The sequence below is a fragment of the Centruroides sculpturatus genome, unplaced genomic scaffold (assembly GCF_000671375.1).
Source record: "Centruroides sculpturatus isolate CEXI.00-Female unplaced genomic scaffold, Cexi_2.0 scaffold634, whole genome shotgun sequence".
In the NCBI taxonomy this organism is placed as follows: domain Eukaryota; kingdom Metazoa; phylum Arthropoda; class Arachnida; order Scorpiones; family Buthidae; genus Centruroides; species Centruroides sculpturatus.
Window position 1 is genome coordinate 181,441 of NW_019384759.1, and position 18,891 is coordinate 200,331.

The following is an 18,891-nucleotide window of genomic DNA, read 5'->3' on the forward strand; positions in this document are numbered from 1 at the left end:
CTTCTCGGATGTAGAAAATGAAGTAACGGTAGCCAACTACAGCTTTCCGCACTCAATATTGGCCCAACGATTCATCATACAAATACATGACAATATGTGACATCACTGTTTGAAAATATCAAAAATTAGGCATCTTCCCCCGCTTACCATCTTACCCCGAATCACTCTATGCATTGCAGTCAAACCAGTTTTTAGTTAGGATGCGTTTTAACTAGTTAAAACTAGTTTATACTGGATGTGTTTGTTAAAACCGGTTTTGTCTAGTTAAAACTAGAATTTACTGCTAGTCAAAAATGAATTTGAGTTAAAACTAGTTTTAACTAGACAAAATGGGTTTTAACAAAGACATTCAGTATAAACTAGTTTCAACTAGACAAAACGGGTTTTAACAAAGACATTCAGACTAGTTAAAACACGTTCTAACTAAAAACCGGTTTTGACTGTAACATATATATGTATACTCTATACAAAATATTAAAAATATATATATATATTTATATATATTAATATTTTGAAATCATCCTTTGAAATAACTAAATATATTTGATCATGATTAGTATTTGCTAAAATAAAATAATCATACAGATGTTTCATTCAGTAATAAGACAACTCAAAGGGACCAGACCGAAGATCAGTCTTAGAAATTCTTCTATGACTGATGAATATATCTATTCTAAGATATCTTATAGCAGATGAAAGAACAAATAATCCTAATTGTTGATTCTTCTTCCTGAATGCTCTCTCACTTTAATTTTTTTTTATGAGAGAGAGAGAGAGAGAGAGAGATCACTTAGTAATTTTGATATCTTGCCACTAGCTTATTTGGATAACACTGTTGATTTGTACAGATTTAAAAAAACTAAAATCTCAAAGTACAGTGATGAAATTAATTTGCATTACCATCATACATACTAATACAAGACATGTATAATTAACATTTGTTAACTATACATGCAAGTGCACAAGCTATAACAACTGGAGAAACTACAAGATAGTATCCACTGATAGATGACATAAACTGCATTAAAATATATTTAAGATAAAAGCATTAAAAAATTATATAATTGTCCCTCTCTGTGGTTTCATTATTTTTATTAATCCTTAATGAATAAGTGAAGTTTAGCTTTGTAAATATGAAAAACAATTGCAAATACCAAATTTCAAATATAAAGCATCTGCTGTTACATTATTTCATGTATGATTCTGCAGATATTGTAGATTTGGCAGAGATAGCATTATCAGAAAGCATTGTTATTAAGAAATTCAAACACAAAACTCACAGAAATTCAGATGAATGTAGAAACTTGATTATAAAATTTGCATAATTATATTTTAATGAATTAAATGTTTGACTACTATTTTTTAAGAATTATAAATTAAGGAAAGAAATTAGAAAAATTAATATGATGATACAGAAATCAAATCACTAAGGTAAAGATAACATTTATCATTAAAAATTAAAAACATGATTTAGACATTTATTAGAAAAAGTCTATGTCTATTTCAACTATAAAGAACTATCTTCCAGCTAAAATGTGCAGGCTATCTGCTGATAGAATATACTGACAGATAGCATAAAAAAGTACTTATAACTGATACAAAGTACCAGCAGTTTCTCAGTAAAAAAATTCTACATGTTTTGTCACCATAAGTGTATACTATCATAGTAGTAATTATTTTAGAAAAACATGCAGCATATATACAAATCAATTATTTTTGATAGACTTTTATAACAGTGAAATAACATCACATATCACTTAATATATATAAAAACCTGATTTAACTTTTTACTTTACTTTAATTTTTGTTTTTTTTAAATAAATTTTTTTATAATTTAATTTTTTCTAATTTAATGTAATCATAAAACAATCATTTAAATTATTACTTTTGGAATATAGTTTTTATTAAACAAGGAAAAGAAATTCTTATTCCATTTCCATTCTGTTCAGATGAGCAGAATGGAAATGGAATAAGAACATTATCATCATCAGGTGTTCATCTGATGATGATAATGTGTTATTGAAAGTGCTTGTGAATAAAGTCTTGTGTAAAACAAAAGGTTTGTCTTTTAGTCATCTTTAACACTGAAGACATTATTAAGAAAAACATTTTGTTCAACGGCATAATTCCATTTTGTGAACATAGACTTGCGCACTCATCTCTAATACCAATATTTATTGATATTTTACTCTAAAAATTCATATGAATTTTAAAATCTGTAACTTAAACATGTTCTTAGAGCAAATTTTCTATACTTCAAATAATATATGTAATTTTGAAATTGTTATACTATCACAAATTACTGATAAATTCTATTCAGTTAATTTTTGTTTATTTTATTCAATGATATTTTTCTTTGTGATAAAAATTTAGTTTCACTGAATTTCATAAAAAAATGTAAGTTAATTTCATACAGATAAAGTAATTTTTATGATTAAAAAATGAGAAAGAACACTATTGATATTTGATGATTTGTATTTTTCATAAATACATACATTTGTGGCTGCTTTATATTTAACATTTCAAAAACCAGTATAATTTATATTTTCATTTATGTACCAACATTAAATTATTTTAAATAGTTGTAATTCTTAAAAATTCTTACTTATTTTTCATATTTATATTGTAATTTTTACCTAAAACAGTGGCATAGTTCTATTGACAAAAATGGAAGATATAGCTTTACCTGAAAATATTGTAGTGTGTGCTGATTACTGATCTTATAATCTTAATAATATTACATGTCAACATGGTCATAGAAAGCTTGTATGAAGCCTGGTGTAGAACAGACCCCTCCCATCTATTAGCAAGTCCCTTTAGACTACCTTAGACCATTACCAAAAAAATGTGCTAGTCTAAGAAAGGAACCCTATATCATACACGTATGAGCAAACTAGCTACCAGTACATCCAAAAATTCCTCAATCAACATTTTAAGTCAAAATGTCATGATTTTAAGTCAAATCATGACATTTTGACTTAAAATGTTAGCATACTATCTCCAAATAAATAATTCTGCAGTCATTCATCCATTTATTTTATCTGGTATTCTTTCTCTTAAAAATTCAGTAAATATACAATGTTTTTTCTGGGAATACTCCTGTTTTCCTGAGGGTAGCTATTCCCATGATGTATGAATGAAAGAATTTCTGTTCCTACTTTTTGGTTCTTTATATCTCCACCCTTACAAAAATGATGCCATGCCACTGATCCAGAAAAAAATTACTTTCATAATTATATATGATAAATAATTATAATATATAAGAATATAGCTTGTAACATTTTTTTCAATATTTAAAGTTTAAAATTTGTGATATATTTCTAAATAATATTAATATCAAATAACATAAAATAAAAAAATATACTACACAGTAAGACATTTCTAGAAATATAAATAGATATAAAAATGTAATCAATATTTTTTAACATGGTTTACATAAGTACTAAATATAGACTAAAAAAGCATAAACTGTGATAAAGTACTAAATATATTTTACACTTAAGAGTATAAAAAGAACTTACTCTCCAAGAAATTCGAGCATAAGTGGCCCCAACTTCTTCTAAATGACAATCTTTAGGAGATGCAGAAGGTTCTGAAATTAATTTTTACATTATGTATATCATTTTCACAATTTGTTGATTAAATCTAAACCATCAATAATTCAAATAAAACAAATCCTGTTTATTCATATCTTTAAACAATAAATCTTAATTTGTGATTAGAAACAATGCCTACCTTCATTACCAGTAGTAAAAACAATTTGTTCAGATGGCTGACTTATTCCAATATTATTTTCCGCATAAACCTGAGCACGATATTTAGATGCAGGTTGAAGATCATTTATAATAAACCATGTTACAGAACCAGGAATTGAATTATTTTTATGCATCCCTTCTGGATCTGGAAGTTTTATATGAAAATTAAAGTTAGATTAAATAAAGAAACAAAGTTTTTATTACTTAGTACAATTGTTTATTGCTTATGTTATGGCAACTAATCAGTCAGTCTTTTGAAAAGTTATATTTAAAAATTTTTAAATGTTGTTTTTCTTTTAATAAATTTTTTAGTTTTCATGTCTCAAAATTAATTTGATTTAAATATAAAAGCAAATATATATATTTTTTAAATAAATGTCAATTTTAAGAAAAATTTAGAAGAAATTCTTAACCAAGGTAAATTTTCAAAATATGAATGCATACTATGACAAATTCCTAAATTTATAATTATAATATACAAAGTGATCTATAAATTAATATTTCATGTAATATGTAATTTTCAAAAGTTATATATATATATATATATTTTACAGTTAACATATCAATAATTCAATATTAATAAGCCAATTTTTAAATCATAGTGAGTATTTATTTGCAATTGAGGAGCACAAGAGATTTTTCAAATACTTGAATTTATTATTATTTAATATCTTTAAGATTTAGCAATATTATATTTGTAAAACAACTTTTATTTAAATATTTTATAATTACTTAATATATTTACAAGTACAGAATTTAAAATTTCTATTCTTCATTTAATTTTAGATTTTTTTACATATTTGATTCAATTATCCTAGAAATAATGAAATATTGATTTCTCTTATGTCAATGTTATATATTCAACAATATATCAGAATTTCAATTTGAAAATGTTGATGATTATTACTGTTTTGTTTTATAAGATGAATTTTCTCTTTAATGATTATTAATGTTATAGCTATTTTATTTATTATACAAAACTTTATTTTTGTTATTTTAAACATGCATTTACAAATTCTAAAATAATTTCTTATTTCAGTTTCATCTACAACACTAGAATATTGAAAAAATAAAATTTTCTTATAAAATTGGACAATAAAGACATCAGGCAATTATCAATTAAAACAATTCTAAAATTATATTTCAATAAATGAGAAAAGTTTCATTAACATAAAAGTGATAAAAGTTTTAATAATACACAGGTAGTCCTTGACTTATGATGAAATGTATGATCAGATATGTTCCTGGACTCCTATTGCAAGTCAAATTTGTCATAACTAATAATGGGTAGAGAGTTTCCAAAGCTACTTATAAGCTTAAAATAATATTGCATATATATGTATATTATAATTAATCAGTTACTGTGTATAAGTACTGTAATACAAATAAATATGTAGAAACTGGATGAGAATCACAGAAATAATGGAACATAACTTATTTGTATCCAACAAACAGGGACGATTTCTCTGGGCTAGCTTAGCATGTGTTGCATGCTTAAGAGAAAGTTTCAACTGTCAATATACTTTTTATATGAGAACAAATATGCCAATAATAATATATTCTAATTATATTAAATTCTTTCTCACCTGATGCTGGTGACTAAGCTGTTGAAAGTACTAGCAAGTACATCTTAATTAGGCTAATAAATTGTTTGTAATGCAGCTACACTGTTGTGTTAATTATTTCATCTTGGAGCCCTCCCAAGCAACCTGTACACCTTGTTGGTTGGCTTATACTGTTAAGATTGTATTCTTCATGTTCTTGTTAACTGTGTATTGATATTCTTTGAACTTTTTCAAAGTTACATGTGGTGGTCCCATACATTGAGAAGTCTTTGGCTGAAACATTGGTCCTTCAGTGGAATGGTAGTCTTCTGGGGTATTAAACAATTTTCTTTGGGATTGTCATTTTTTAGGATACCAAATTATAGGATTGCATTTATAAAATCACACTCGCATAGGTAGCTAAGAACAACAATTTATTTTTTTCAGAATTGGAAAATTATTTCCTTATTAGTTTATGTTAAATTTTAAAATTTTGTATTTTATTCTTTTAAACAATGAATATCATTTGTGTTTGATTCCATTAACTAGTTTGATTTTTTTAATCATTCTATTTTGAACTATATTAACTGAAGAAGGTCTACATATAGAGGTTGAAAACATTTTTAATTTATTAAACTCATTTGCTGGATACAAATAAGATGTTTCTCTCTCATTTATGTATTGTAATATAAAACAACAACAAGTGTATTATATTTCAAACTAATATTTAATATTTTAATTAATTAATTATAATATTTCATTAAAACAAATATTTATAGAAACACACAGGGGACAAACAAGTTCAAAATGCTCCAAAAATGTTACCAAGAGATTATTACAATCTTTGTACAGAACTAACTTTACTTTTTATTGTTAATTGACAAGCCTATGTCTCATCACTAAAATCATACTGCTGTCGATGGCTGCACACCTTAGAGGTATGAAGGAGTACATGTCAGGAGTTGCAATTTGGCACAGAGTATTTGGTGCCCAAATCATGCGCACATAAAATAAACCAGACTTGTAGATAGTCAGGGGGCCAAGAACTGGGTCAAAAGAAAATACGAAATGCTGAGACTGTTTCTACAAACAGGAGTGAGTGCGGAATTGAGCATGTGTTGCTCGCGCTCTCTGAGACATAGTCTTGAACCAAAAATGGCTTTGCCATTTTATTTGTTTCTTATTAATTTAATGTAATTTATTACTATAAAAATCCTGAACAGAGAAATTCCACATAAAATTAGTTTCATTTTCACTTTTTGAGCAACTAATGATATGAACACAAGTTATATTTAAACATTATATAACAATAATTGGTAGGTTTGTTTATGTGTTTATTGGTCATTATAGTATTACATTGGTCATTTAACTGTGCCATTAGCAAATGCAACTAATTCTATAGATTTGAAAATAAATTTTTTTATAAATATTCTTGCTTCTTGTCTGAGTTAATGCTTCATGATGTAGCTCAAATTTGGTTGATTTTTCACAGATTTATCAAACTTTGTAGTTTAAGTGATGAAGTGGAGTCAGAGATCAAGTTCAAAAATATATGCTTTCATTAGTAGCATATTTTTGAACTTAATCTCTGACTCCATTTCATCACTTAATCTACAAAATGTAAAAATTCAATCAAATTTGAACTACATCAGAGAGATAAATTTTTAAATTTATGATTATGGCTGTCTTAAGTGCAGATGATTATAAAGTTGAGAACTGGCTGAATACAATATTCAGCCAGTTTGCAAGTATTAAAAAATTAAATTTATTATAAATTAAGTATAAATATTAAATAAATAAAATTTACCTGAAATACTCCAATATTCAATAATGTATTGCAATGGTTTATTATTATTATTTGAAAAAATGCTCCAAGTTATTTTTGCACTACGACTCCAAGTTCTTTCTAGTTTAACTTCAATTGGGTGTTGAGGACGTTCTAAATCAATATTTTAATACAAAATTGTTAATAACACTATTATTAACATAAAAAATTTCAATATAATTACTGCTTAAAATGACATATAGTTGTTATAAAATAAAATTGTCTTGTAATAATATCACAGTCTCATCTTTCACATAATATCATTTCATCAATATCATGTCAGTTCAAAACCAGGAACTGACATAATTTCGATATTTAATATCTTTAGGATATTGGTTTGAAAAAATTAAGATACTAAAATGAAGCATATTCAAACTTTAGAATAAAATTAAGAAATTGTTTTAATATTTAGTACTTAAACATTTTCAAAACATTCAAAAAATTCTAAATGAAATCTTTTCTTTAAAAAAATTTAAAGAATCATAATAACTGAAAAGATCCTAGCACATAATGCATATTCATTAATTGATATTTCTGATGTTTATATTATTATAACATTGTCAAGTGAACAATTAGTTTCTGAATTAATGACTTCAGGAGAAAACAAATGCTACAAACTTTAGGAATCAGTTTTATTGGTAAAATATTTCTTGGAACCCATCATCAGACCCAAATATCAAAAAAGGAAAATTTGAACAAGAACATCTAGTTTTTTTTCCATTAAGTGCTTTAAGAAGTTCAAATGCATGGACAGTTTTTAAAAAAATAAAACAGAACTAATTAATTTTTTAGTTTATTTTGTTGTATTTTTTAGTTATTTTTATTCTTACTGATATTTTATTTTTATACTTTTCTTTCATTGCTGTTACCACTGTATTAATCCTTTAGTTTACAACTTTGATGTTTACATGTTAAAAACAGTTAATTTTACACATAGCTGTTTTGAATTAAAGAGGGTTCTATTCTATTTTTTAAAATCTTCCATGCACTTAAACTTCCCAAATGCTCAATGGAAAATATTAGATGTTTACATTGGAAATTTCATTTTTCAAATATTTGGGTCTGATGAGGGACAGAGAGGTCACTCAAACCCAAATATATTTTAGCAATAAAGCTTTGACTCCTAAAATTTATAAGTTTATGTTTTTTCTCAAATAAACAATACCAAATATGCAGAAAATAAATATATTCATCAAATAAATAATGGTAAATACATATTCCATTATATTATATACTTACATAAACATTCTTAACATTTAAAAGAAAAAGTTAACAGAAATGATTCACAGTGAAAATAGAAATATTTTGCCTGCATAAAAACAAAAAACTTTATAAAAACTAGTGTTATCATAAATACATTTCCATTAATTTCATAAATATATTTTTAAGATAATTTTGAAATTAATATCTATAAAAGAGTAACTTTTTATTTACTGTATTATGTTACTCAGTTATTTCAGTTAAAACATTATGTTTTGTATCAACTGACAAATTATATGAATATTCAAAAGTTCCCTTAGGAAGACACAAGTCAATTTTTTTCTATTTGATTAAGAACACGACCATGTCCAAATAGAAAAGATACAAAAACTAAGTTTCCTTCAAACATTACTTTTAAAAATTTACAATTCAAGGTTTATTTCATCATGACTATTATGATATTTAGGTTAAATAATTTGTGAATAAATGCATACTTTTCTGAATGAAGAGAGTAACTGTCAGAACTCTAAGTATATTTATGGCAAATTTTGAATGGTTTGAATGTAACTAGTTTCTATTTCTGATGATTAAATTCTTCCATTTCTATTCTTTGGATTATCTGTGCACTGTAATCAAAGGCTAATCCTTTCCTATTTTGAAAGGACTTATTCCAGCACTTTCACTGATAGTTTGAAAAGTAAACATAATTTACTCAATTCTCAATCGTTTTTAATATTCAAATAATCAAATGAAATTCAATTAGTATCTGATGCAAAAATAGTAAATTTGATATCAGGTGAGATATGAAATATATAAAGAATATAAATGAAAACTTCAAATTTCTATATTTAGTAAAATCATGTACATCAGTTATAAATATTTAATTAAAATATATTCAATATTTCAAAAATACTTAATACAAAAAATCTAGTTTCTTATACCTAACAGAAATTAAAACAGCTCTGATTTCAACAGTAATTATACAAAAAAAATCTCTCTCCAGCAAACAATAACTCCTCTTACAAATATTGATTTAAAGTATTTGATAAACAGAAGGCAATAAAATAATGTAATATTACATTGAATATTAAAATTGTAATTATATATTTCATAATTTGTTTTATAATTTTAAAACAAATGATTTTTTCTAAAGACTTATTTTCTGTGGGTCAGTATTAATTAATATATTTTCTTACAAGGTTCTTACTAAAATAGTGACTCTTAAACATCAAACTACTTTTACAATGATTACTTTTTCTTAAATATTTAAATTAACAAAAACTTAAAAATAATTAATAGTCATAATTTCATGTGAATAAATAATTATTTCTAATTATTTGAGAATTGCTACATGGAGAGGAGACCTACTGGGAAGTTATCATTTTTCAAGATACAAGTTCAACTGGAAGTGTCTAACAATATCAATTAAACTATAGATTGATCTACAGAAAAACTAAAGAAAAGTAAAGGCATATGTATATGTGCCTTCAGTAGTTTTATCGGGAAAATCATCATGGTAGATAAATATGTCTGTAGCAAGTAAAAGGATATTTTACATTTTCTAAAGACAAAGGAAAAGTTGTTTAATGAATTTATAAGTGCAAGTTAAAATTGGCTAATAACCCACATTATTGCATAATCCACAGCTGTTTTCAAATTGACTTCTAAACATAGATAACCTGCAGGTTATCCATGAAAAATTGCAGTACTATTTATGATAAATAAATGTTTAAAACTAATGTGTATTTTAAAGTTTGACATGTATATAAATAATATGCATCTTTCTAAAACATATAATGATAACTGTATTATGTAAATTCAAATTTGATTAAAATATGGTTAATATAATAAAAATTTAAAAAATGTCAACAACTTTATAAAATTATATAACAATATATAACAACAGCTTATTGAAAATTTGATAAAAACTTAACATTAGACTTTCTAAACTGAAAATTTAATTTAAGCCATCATCATTAGTTCATAAATAGAGAACCTGAATAAAAAAATAATATATATATTTAAGTTATATACAGTATCTAATTTAGTAAATTATTTATGCAAACTAATTACTTCTTATTAAATTTATTTACTTTTTATATATATAAAAAAATTTGTTAACTTTTAACTTATTAAAAATTCACTTACCTAAAACAGTAATTTTAATATGTAGTTGATCTTGCCCAAACAAATTTTCTACAAAACAAGTAAATACACCTTCATCGCTTTTCTGGATGTCATTTATTGTTAAAACAGATGTTACAAACATTTGCTTAATCTCTTTTTTGATTTCATACCTGAATAAATTATAAAATATAAGGCTGAAAACATTTTAAATAATTTAAACAAATATCTTTCACAAACAGATATTCCTTGTATAACATGGTATTTAGGTTCTGAATAAGTGTCATATTATGCAAATCTGTGCCATACAAAATAAAGGACAGTATAAAATATAGGGTTAAATTTAAAAAGTTAGCAAAAGTATACTATTTGTTTTGTAATTAAGAGAAACATATTTATTAAAGCAATCAATATTTAACTAAAAATCACAATCAAAAGTATCGCACATTAGTATTAATTTTTTCTTCATTGATTTGAACAAAAAGAAGGTTTGAAAAAAATGTAATTTNTCATAAATTTATTTTATTACCTTCCTCTTTTGTTCTGAACTGAAGTTCTTCTGAAGGTGGACCCGTACCAACACTATTATATGCTTTAATTATAACAGTATATCTTGTATATTTTCTTAAATTTCGAAGTATGAATGAATGTATATCACCCGTTAGAGGTACAGTGTGATAACTATAAACAGAATTTGAAGATGTAATTTTATAACCAATATAAAAGCCAATTAATTCTCCATTCCAATGTCTATTTGATGGAGGCTAAAAAATAAAATTTCACTTGTTTTATATTTTAAATAAATTTTTTTATAATTTAATTTTTTCTAATTTAATGTAATCATAAAACAATCATTTAAATTATTACTTTTGGAATATAGTTTTTATTAAACAAGGAAAAGAAATTCTTATTCCATTTCCATTCTGTTCAGATGAGCAGAATGGAAATGGAATAAGAACATTATCATCATCAGGTGTTCATCTGATGATGATAATGTGTTATTGAAAGTGCTTGTGAATAAAGTCTTGTGTAAAACAAAAGGTTTGTCTTTTAGTCATCTTTAACACTGAAGACATTATTAAGAAAAACATTTTGTTCAACGGCATAATTCCATTTTGTGAACATAGACTTGCGCACTCATCTCTAATACCAATATTTATTGATATTTTACTCTAAAAATTCATATGAATTTTAAAATCTGTAACTTAAACATGTTCTTAGAGCAAATTTTCTATACTTCAAATAATATATGTAATTTTGAAATTGTTATACTATCACAAATTACTGATAAATTCTATTCAGTTAATTTTTGTTTATTTTATTCAATGATATTTTTCTTTGTGATAAAAATTTAGTTTCACTGAATTTCATAAAAAAATGTAAGTTAATTTCATACAGATAAAGTAATTTTTATGATTAAAAAATGAGAAAGAACACTATTGATATTTGATGATTTGTATTTTTCATAAATACATACATTTGTGGCTGCTTTATATTTAACATTTCAAAAACCAGTATAATTTATATTTTCATTTATGTACCAACATTAAATTATTTTAAATAGTTGTAATTCTTAAAAATTCTTACTTATTTTTCATATTTATATTGTAATTTTTACCTAAAACAGTGGCATAGTTCTATTGACAAAAATGGAAGATATAGCTTTACCTGAAAATATTGTAGTGTGTGCTGATTACTGATCTTATAATCTTAATAATATTACATGTCAACATGGTCATAGAAAGCTTGTATGAAGCCTGGTGTAGAACAGACCCCTCCCATCTATTAGCAAGTCCCTTTAGACTACCTTAGACCATTACCAAAAAAATGTGCTAGTCTAAGAAAGGAACCCTATATCATACACGTATGAGCAAACTAGCTACCAGTACATCCAAAAATTCCTCAATCAACATTTTAAGTCAAAATGTCATGATTTTAAGTCAAATCATGACATTTTGACTTAAAATGTTAGCATACTATCTCCAAATAAATAATTCTGCAGTCATTCATCCATTTATTTTATCTGGTATTCTTTCTCTTAAAAATTCAGTAAATATACAATGTTTTTTCTGGGAATACTCCTGTTTTCCTGAGGGTAGCTATTCCCATGATGTATGAATGAAAGAATTTCTGTTCCTACTTTTTGGTTCTTTATATCTCCACCCTTACAAAAATGATGCCATGCCACTGATCCAGAAAAAAATTACTTTCATAATTATATATGATAAATAATTATAATATATAAGAATATAGCTTGTAACATTTTTTTCAATATTTAAAGTTTAAAATTTGTGATATATTTCTAAATAATATTAATATCAAATAACATAAAATAAAAAAATATACTACACAGTAAGACATTTCTAGAAATATAAATAGATATAAAAATGTAATCAATATTTTTTAACATGGTTTACATAAGTACTAAATATAGACTAAAAAAGCATAAACTGTGATAAAGTACTAAATATATTTTACACTTAAGAGTATAAAAAGAACTTACTCTCCAAGAAATTCGAGCATAAGTGGCCCCAACTTCTTCTAAATGACAATCTTTAGGAGATGCAGAAGGTTCTGAAATTAATTTTTACATTATGTATATCATTTTCACAATTTGTTGATTAAATCTAAACCATCAATAATTCAAATAAAACAAATCCTGTTTATTCATATCTTTAAACAATAAATCTTAATTTGTGATTAGAAACAATGCCTACCTTCATTACCAGTAGTAAAAACAATTTGTTCAGATGGCTGACTTATTCCAATATTATTTTCCGCATAAACCTGAGCACGATATTTAGATGCAGGTTGAAGATCATTTATAATAAACCATGTTACAGAACCAGGAATTGAATTATTTTTATGCATCCCTTCTGGATCTGGAAGTTTTATATGAAAATTAAAGTTAGATTAAATAAAGAAACAAAGTTTTTATTACTTAGTACAATTGTTTATTGCTTATGTTATGGCAACTAATCAGTCAGTCTTTTGAAAAGTTATATTTAAAAATTTTTAAATGTTGTTTTTCTTTTAATAAATTTTTTAGTTTTCATGTCTCAAAATTAATTTGATTTAAATATAAAAGCAAATATATATATTTTTTAAATAAATGTCAATTTTAAGAAAAATTTAGAAGAAATTCTTAACCAAGGTAAATTTTCAAAATATGAATGCATACTATGACAAATTCCTAAATTTATAATTATAATATACAAAGTGATCTATAAATTAATATTTCATGTAATATGTAATTTTCAAAAGTTATATATATATATATATATTTTACAGTTAACATATCAATAATTCAATATTAATAAGCCAATTTTTAAATCATAGTGAGTATTTATTTGCAATTGAGGAGCACAAGAGATTTTTCAAATACTTGAATTTATTATTATTTAATATCTTTAAGATTTAGCAATATTATATTTGTAAAACAACTTTTATTTAAATATTTTATAATTACTTAATATATTTACAAGTACAGAATTTAAAATTTCTATTCTTCATTTAATTTTAGATTTTTTTACATATTTGATTCAATTATCCTAGAAATAATGAAATATTGATTTCTCTTATGTCAATGTTATATATTCAACAATATATCAGAATTTCAATTTGAAAATGTTGATGATTATTACTGTTTTGTTTTATAAGATGAATTTTCTCTTTAATGATTATTAATGTTATAGCTATTTTATTTATTATACAAAACTTTATTTTTGTTATTTTAAACATGCATTTACAAATTCTAAAATAATTTCTTATTTCAGTTTCATCTACAACACTAGAATATTGAAAAAATAAAATTTTCTTATAAAATTGGACAATAAAGACATCAGGCAATTATCAATTAAAACAATTCTAAAATTATATTTCAATAAATGAGAAAAGTTTCATTAACATAAAAGTGATAAAAGTTTTAATAATACACAGGTAGTCCTTGACTTATGATGAAATGTATGATCAGATATGTTCCTGGACTCCTATTGCAAGTCAAATTTGTCATAACTAATAATGGGTAGAGAGTTTCCAAAGCTACTTATAAGCTTAAAATAATATTGCATATATATGTATATTATAATTAATCAGTTACTGTGTATAAGTACTGTAATACAAATAAATATGTAGAAACTGGATGAGAATCACAGAAATAATGGAACATAACTTATTTGTATCCAACAAACAGGGACGATTTCTCTGGGCTAGCTTAGCATGTGTTGCATGCTTAAGAGAAAGTTTCAACTGTCAATATACTTTTTATATGAGAACAAATATGCCAATAATAATATATTCTAATTATATTAAATTCTTTCTCACCTGATGCTGGTGACTAAGCTGTTGAAAGTACTAGCAAGTACATCTTAATTAGGCTAATAAATTGTTTGTAATGCAGCTACACTGTTGTGTTAATTATTTCATCTTGGAGCCCTCCCAAGCAACCTGTACACCTTGTTGGTTGGCTTATACTGTTAAGATTGTATTCTTCATGTTCTTGTTAACTGTGTATTGATATTCTTTGAACTTTTTCAAAGTTACATGTGGTGGTCCCATACATTGAGAAGTCTTTGGCTGAAACATTGGTCCTTCAGTGGAATGGTAGTCTTCTGGGGTATTAAACAATTTTCTTTGGGATTGTCATTTTTTAGGATACCAAATTATAGGATTGCATTTATAAAATCACACTCGCATAGGTAGCTAAGAACAACAATTTATTTTTTTCAGAATTGGAAAATTATTTCCTTATTAGTTTATGTTAAATTTTAAAATTTTGTATTTTATTCTTTTAAACAATGAATATCATTTGTGTTTGATTCCATTAACTAGTTTGATTTTTTTAATCATTCTATTTTGAACTATATTAACTGAAGAAGGTCTACATATAGAGGTTGAAAACATTTTTAATTTATTAAACTCATTTGCTGGATACAAATAAGATGTTTCTCTCTCATTTATGTATTGTAATATAAAACAACAACAAGTGTATTATATTTCAAACTAATATTTAATATTTTAATTAATTAATTATAATATTTCATTAAAACAAATATTTATAGAAACACACAGGGGACAAACAAGTTCAAAATGCTCCAAAAATGTTACCAAGAGATTATTACAATCTTTGTACAGAACTAACTTTACTTTTTATTGTTAATTGACAAGCCTATGTCTCATCACTAAAATCATACTGCTGTCGATGGCTGCACACCTTAGAGGTATGAAGGAGTACATGTCAGGAGTTGCAATTTGGCACAGAGTATTTGGTGCCCAAATCATGCGCACATAAAATAAACCAGACTTGTAGATAGTCAGGGGGCCAAGAACTGGGTCAAAAGAAAATACGAAATGCTGAGACTGTTTCTACAAACAGGAGTGAGTGCGGAATTGAGCATGTGTTGCTCGCGCTCTCTGAGACATAGTCTTGAACCAAAAATGGCTTTGCCATTTTATTTGTTTCTTATTAATTTAATGTAATTTATTACTATAAAAATCCTGAACAGAGAAATTCCACATAAAATTAGTTTCATTTTCACTTTTTGAGCAACTAATGATATGAACACAAGTTATATTTAAACATTATATAACAATAATTGGTAGGTTTGTTTATGTGTTTATTGGTCATTATAGTATTACATTGGTCATTTAACTGTGCCATTAGCAAATGCAACTAATTCTATAGATTTGAAAATAAATTTTTTTATAAATATTCTTGCTTCTTGTCTGAGTTAATGCTTCATGATGTAGCTCAAATTTGGTTGATTTTTCACAGATTTATCAAACTTTGTAGTTTAAGTGATGAAGTGGAGTCAGAGATCAAGTTCAAAAATATATGCTTTCATTAGTAGCATATTTTTGAACTTAATCTCTGACTCCATTTCATCACTTAATCTACAAAATGTAAAAATTCAATCAAATTTGAACTACATCAGAGAGATAAATTTTTAAATTTATGATTATGGCTGTCTTAAGTGCAGATGATTATAAAGTTGAGAACTGGCTGAATACAATATTCAGCCAGTTTGCAAGTATTAAAAAATTAAATTTATTATAAATTAAGTATAAATATTAAATAAATAAAATTTACCTGAAATACTCCAATATTCAATAATGTATTGCAATGGTTTATTATTATTATTTGAAAAAATGCTCCAAGTTATTTTTGCACTACGACTCCAAGTTCTTTCTAGTTTAACTTCAATTGGGTGTTGAGGACGTTCTAAATCAATATTTTAATACAAAATTGTTAATAACACTATTATTAACATAAAAAATTTCAATATAATTACTGCTTAAAATGACATATAGTTGTTATAAAATAAAATTGTCTTGTAATAATATCACAGTCTCATCTTTCACATAATATCATTTCATCAATATCATGTCAGTTCAAAACCAGGAACTGACATAATTTCGATATTTAATATCTTTAGGATATTGGTTTGAAAAAATTAAGATACTAAAATGAAGCATATTCAAACTTTAGAATAAAATTAAGAAATTGTTTTAATATTTAGTACTTAAACATTTTCAAAACATTCAAAAAATTCTAAATGAAATCTTTTCTTTAAAAAAATTTAAAGAATCATAATAACTGAAAAGATCCTAGCACATAATGCATATTCATTAATTGATATTTCTGATGTTTATATTATTATAACATTGTCAAGTGAACAATTAGTTTCTGAATTAATGACTTCAGGAGAAAACAAATGCTACAAACTTTAGGAATCAGTTTTATTGGTAAAATATTTCTTGGAACCCATCATCAGACCCAAATATCAAAAAAGGAAAATTTGAACAAGAACATCTAGTTTTTTTTCCATTAAGTGCTTTAAGAAGTTCAAATGCATGGACAGTTTTTAAAAAAATAAAACAGAACTAATTAATTTTTTAGTTTATTTTGTTGTATTTTTTAGTTATTTTTATTCTTACTGATATTTTATTTTTATACTTTTCTTTCATTGCTGTTACCACTGTATTAATCCTTTAGTTTACAACTTTGATGTTTACATGTTAAAAACAGTTAATTTTACACATAGCTGTTTTGAATTAAAGAGGGTTCTATTCTATTTTTTAAAATCTTCCATGCACTTAAACTTCCCAAATGCTCAATGGAAAATATTAGATGTTTACATTGGAAATTTCATTTTTCAAATATTTGGGTCTGATGAGGGACAGAGAGGTCACTCAAACCCAAATATATTTTAGCAATAAAGCTTTGACTCCTAAAATTTATAAGTTTATGTTTTTTCTCAAATAAACAATACCAAATATGCAGAAAATAAATATATTCATCAAATAAATAATGGTAAATACATATTCCATTATATTATATACTTACATAAACATTCTTAACATTTAAAAGAAAAAGTTAACAGAAATGATTCACAGTGAAAATAGAAATATTTTGCCTGCATAAAAACAAAAAACTTTATAAAAACTAGTGTTATCATAAATACATTTCCATTAATTTCATAAATATATTTTCCTCATCAAAACACCAAGGATTTGAATGAATCTCAAATAGATTTGAATACTAAGAATTTAAATGACTCTCATAGACACAAAGTGCTCAAGAAACAAACAGGATAAAAGTTGTTTTGATAAAATTGAAAGTTATTCATATTAGATAGGAAAACTGAATTGTAAAATCTTATATAGGGTGTTAAGAAATTAGACAGACAAAATGAAATAGGTGATAGAAAGATCAACGTTTAATTTTAGTCACAGGTATGGTTTCTCAAATGGGATCCCAGTTGATTTTTTTAACCTGGAAAATCCCTCAAATTTCTTAAAAATTCACTTTCTTTCTTATTTTGTGTTAAGGTTGAGGAATTTTGCAAATAGAAAGCATAATTAACTCATTCACTGTCAGAATACATTTGTATTTATTAATTTTAAACCTAACTATTAGTTTTTTTTTAAATTTTTGCTTATTATGGCATGTCACAAATGGTCAATAATCAATACGTAGCTTATTTGTGGCAGGACTCTGAAAATTCTTTACTTGTCAAAACCTGTAATATATGGAATAATTGTGCTTATGCTGTCTTAATTTTTAACCATGCCCAGTAGCTTCAATAAATGCATAACACCAGGTTGTGCAAATTGGGCAAGGATACAAATGAGTACGAAGTCTGCAAGTATGAAGGTTTTCTTCGTAAACCTGATTATTAAAGACAAATAAACTGCCAAATTATCAGGTTGTAAGCTTGATGCCACTATTAAAGCAGCTGAGGTAGACAAATCAAGAATACTAGAAAGTAAAAGAAGTACTACAATCTTAAAAACAAACTAGAAATCTTCCATGCTATAGGTGAAAAAATACATAATATCTGTCTTCTCTTAAATGAGTTAAACACAATTCCACTCATATCAATTGAATCAAAAAGGGCATTCTCGGTAGCGAAACTTTTCATTATTAAAATAAGAATCAGAT

The 18,891-nt window shown here is 25.1% G+C and overlaps 2 protein-coding genes across 2 annotated transcripts in view; both read right to left on the minus strand.

Annotated features, from left to right (window-relative positions):
* LOC111628754 overlaps positions 1-18,891 on the minus strand; it is an 82,844-nt gene that overhangs the window by 16,935 nt on the left and 47,018 nt on the right. The window contains exons 21-27 of the mRNA XM_023372597.1: positions 16,537-16,668; positions 13,166-13,330; positions 12,952-13,022; positions 10,978-11,212; positions 7,107-7,238; positions 3,736-3,900; positions 3,522-3,592 (exon numbers count right to left, since the gene is read on the minus strand). Of these exons, the coding sequence (XP_023228365.1) occupies positions 3,522-3,592; positions 3,736-3,900; positions 7,107-7,238; positions 10,978-11,212; positions 12,952-13,022; positions 13,166-13,330; positions 16,537-16,668 (971 nt within the window). The remainder of the gene's footprint in view (positions 1-3,521; positions 3,593-3,735; positions 3,901-7,106; positions 7,239-10,977; positions 11,213-12,951; positions 13,023-13,165; positions 13,331-16,536; positions 16,669-18,891) is intronic.
* Positions 3,417-10,759, minus strand: LOC111628770 (Down syndrome cell adhesion molecule homolog). The gene is made up of 4 exons (XM_023372612.1): positions 10,473-10,759; positions 7,107-7,238; positions 3,736-3,900; positions 3,417-3,592 (listed from the first exon to the last, which is right to left on the minus strand). Exons 1-4 carry the CDS (start codon positions 10,591-10,593, stop codon positions 3,432-3,434), a joined length of 579 nt encoding a protein of 192 aa, XP_023228380.1. The 5' UTR covers positions 10,594-10,759; the 3' UTR covers positions 3,417-3,431.